Source organism: Atta cephalotes, assembly GCF_000143395.1.
Source record: "Atta cephalotes unplaced genomic scaffold scaffold00027, whole genome shotgun sequence".
Lineage (NCBI taxonomy): Eukaryota > Metazoa > Arthropoda > Insecta > Hymenoptera > Formicidae > Atta > Atta cephalotes.
In genome coordinates, this window is record NW_012130091.1 from 1520554 (window position 1) to 1524430 (window position 3877).

Genomic DNA, 3877 nt, shown 5'->3' on the forward strand with positions numbered 1-3877 from the left:
AGAGAAGAAGAGAGAGAGAGAGAGAGAGAAAGAGAGACGGGGAGAGGTACCGTGGGAAGAGCGAGCGATATGCATACCCAATGACCGGATGACCTTCGCTCGTTGCATAAAGATGCCTTTAATTGACGGCGCGCGCGAAAACACGTTCGGCACGGCATGGCTCGACGACGCTCGATAAAGCCGAATGAACGGAAGAACGAGAGACGCCGCTGGACCACCTCGATGGGACACCTAATTTGTTTAAAGCGGTAGACGAAAGCGACATGTACGTGGCTTTAATTTAGGGCCTGGCAAAGAGCCGAATCGGTCGATGGCTAATTTATCACGTCCGCGTAATATGTAGTGGAAAGCAAAACGACGCGGTGATTCGATAATTGCGACGTATACTTGGTATAAAGTATTCATCGGATGTTTAAACCGATGCGATACGGTGGTTGTTTCGGCTATATGTATATGTCGGTGACGTCAGAAGCGAGGAATTATATCGGTCACAAATTATTATGCTCTCTTAAAAGACATGACTTTTTGAAAGAGAGATTAAAAATAAAACTTGTGGCTCAAGAATATACAAAGAAATGGAGAATAACTTTAATATATAAATCACAAAATGAAATACCGAATGACTGTCGATAGAAAACATCGTAAAAATGAAATTATAATTATTGTAATTTTATTTATAATTTTATTTCACTAATCTTTAGAGAACGAAGTCCATTTTTAATCTTATAATTTTTCTTTAAGTAAAATTTATTATAATTTATTATTTCATTATATTTTTTTCATCTCAAAATATGATACTGTTTCATCACTGACTTTCTCGTTCTGTTGAAGAAGTTAGATTAACAAAAATAGATAATAAAAAGATATTATTTCAAATATATTCAAGAAATACAGTGATTTTATATAAGAATGACAAAAATAAAAGTTTAGCGGCTATTTATTTAAATATTTTTTATATTATTTGAAATAAAATGTGAAAAGGACATGTCATTCACATTACAAGCTTGACTCTTGTAACTCTACATAAAGTTATTGTTCTTGGCGTGTAACTTCTTTTTCAACGAAATAATAATTTTCGCAGAGACTGGCGCAATTCTTTCTCTGTACAATCCTCTCGAGTGCCTTCTATTTTATTTATCGCGCTGTTCTCCGTGCGAAACGGAATCGCGCGAGATTAATTGACGGTGTCGCGTCTTATCGCTAGCCGTAAACTCCGCCGGCTATTTATCACAGAGGACGTGTCTCTTCCCTTTGTTTCATGGCATGGAAGCAGGAAGCGGATCACTGCCAGCGAGCCCAGCGGACAGCGGAGTCAGCGACGTCGAGTCCAGCACGTCCTCCGGCGGCAACGAGGACGCGAATCTCTTACTGAAAGCAAGGCTCAATCCTAATTCATCCCTCCAGCCGAGTCTGGCGTCTCATCACTCCCATCTGTCGTCGGGTGAGCTCGATCTTTATATATTTTGCCCATCATTCACGCGTTTAACATAATATGTGGGAAAAAAATTAAAGGAAAGTCTTAAATGTTGAACTAAAAATATTTTAATAATAATTAATAAATCTTTCGTGAGATTTTTATTTATCTTCTTTTGCAAAAAATTTGCAAGTTTGAGAAATTGATAATAATTATATTAATATTATAGATTAATATGAATTCGAAACGGCTTGTATATCTACGAATTACGTAAAAGCAAACGCACTTTTATTTTGCATATTTTGCATATACGTATTCTTTTGCATATTTCTTGTAAAATTGCATATTTATAATCATTAATATTTATAATTTTTTGAGAAATTAAATATTTAAGACCTAATTTTATATAATATTTCAAATTATGTTATTTTGTGTTAATATTGTTTTATATATTTTTTGCTCAAAGTTAATTAATTTGTTTATTTTATTATATTATATTTTTATAATTATTTCTTTCTGTGCGTTTTATTTAATAAATATATTGCATATTTTGCATATATTATGCAAATATCTCATTATAAGTATTTACAGTGTTCTGAAAAGAAATTAAATATTCTTGATTTAGTTTTGTATTCAAATAAGTTCGTTTATATTAATGCAATGTTGTATTTTTTGCTTCAAGTTAAATTTGTTATTTGTTTATCTTATTACATTTTTAAATATTTCTTTTTGTATTTTTTATTTAATAAATTTTTATTTAATATATATATATATATATTGCATATTTTTGCATATTTTTACATTATTTCCTAATATTTTTGTATATTTTTACCAAATTTTAAGCATATAATATGTGCATATTCTTGTTTTTACGTGCATATAATTCCCAGCTTTAATAATAAGCAACATTAAATTTATATAATTTTTCTAATGTCATATAAATTTTAATTATTTTTGAAGATAATCCGTTATAAATTTAATTACAAAATTTAAAATTTTTTAAGTAATATTTTTATTTAGACGTCTTTATTTATCTATACAAAAAACTTAAACGTAATTGTAATTTAAATTCCGAATCGTATAAAACAAAGAATTTTCAGTCGAAGGATTTTGATTAAAGTAACTTAATAATACTTATATAGATTTACAAATTGTCACTTTTAATTACACTTTCTACTTATAATTGTTATATTTCTAATTGTAATCATTGAATATTTTAAAGAATTAAGATTATTTATCGTTAAAATACTTTTGCATGATAGAATATTGTTGTTTTAAGAGTAAAATTGATGGATTGGGATTTTTAACGTAAACTTCGTTAAACGGAAGTTCCGAAAAGGAAGAACTTGAAAAAATATATTTTCGAAATATGTTTCTTTATTGAACGCATCTTATTGATTGCTTGATAGCAGCACTCGGCAGATCGGCCTGCCACAGCCCCGGTGTGTATCCGGGGTCGACGGCAAGCTTCCTGTCGCCCACCTATCATCCTCATCAGCATCCTATCACCTCCCAGTATCATCCACATCGGGGGAGTTCGCCACACCATCAGCACAATAATCATACTATGGGCCCGACAATGGGACCGCCCCACCACCACCATCATCATCAAGCGCAGGGTCTCCAGCATCACTTGCATTACCGTCAGCCATCCTCACGTAAGTTCTCAAACTCTAATTTATTACAACGACGTAATTGGCGGAATTAGCGAACCCCGCTGGGAAACTCCCCGAGAATCCTCGATGAATTCGAACAATAAGCGATAATAGGTAATAACAGATCATGCAGGGTCGATGTGTTGGACGGTGCTTGATTAAAATTCCGACGTCAATAACGATATGAAAAGTAAAGAAAAAAATTGACCGAGAGAGTAGCAAACTGAGATTTTGAAATTTTACCCTTTACTTCAGAGCAACCGGATAGCAATCTACGGACTCGGATTTCATACTAGACTTGCAATGAGGGCCTTTTCTTTGACCTCGTTTACTTATCGGCAATTTCGACGATAGTAGATGTATCTCCGTTCTCATCACGATCGATCAGCGTGGCGGTCAAAAAGAGGAAGAGATAGGAAAGTGCGGAATGGAGGAGAATGAATAATCGACGAAACAGATTTCGATATCTCGCAGTGATATCTGAAGACTGAATCGTCGTGACGTAACGACGCGATAATCCGTAGAGTTTATTTCGCCTTCGTAAATATCGATTCGAATGCCGTCGACCAACCAAATGCGGAATATTTTCACCTTTGAACCAACGAATTCACCACGCACGCGATCGATCCTCTACGAATCTATAGATTTATTCGTGCTGCCTAAAATCGCTTAAAGTTTTTGCATTTAAAACAAGATAAATATATTATATATTCAAGTATTAGAAAGAGAGAAAGTTAAGATTCTGAGTGTAAGAAGTGGTAAGCAATAGACTTTATGATTTAGTGATACCTATCTATCTATATATTAT

The 3877-nt window shown here is 33.4% G+C and overlaps 1 protein-coding gene across 1 annotated transcript in view; it reads left to right on the forward strand.

Moving 5' to 3' along the window:
* The first annotated feature begins 1263 nt into the window (after positions 1–1263).
* Positions 1264–3877, forward strand: part of LOC105620584 (ecdysone-induced protein 74EF) — a 52559-nt gene continuing 49945 nt past the window's right edge. Inside the window, exons 1-2 of the mRNA XM_012202074.1 lie at positions 1264–1441; positions 2824–3072. Coding sequence (XP_012057464.1) covers positions 1264–1441; positions 2824–3072 — 427 coding nt within the window. The remainder of the gene's footprint in view (positions 1442–2823; positions 3073–3877) is intronic.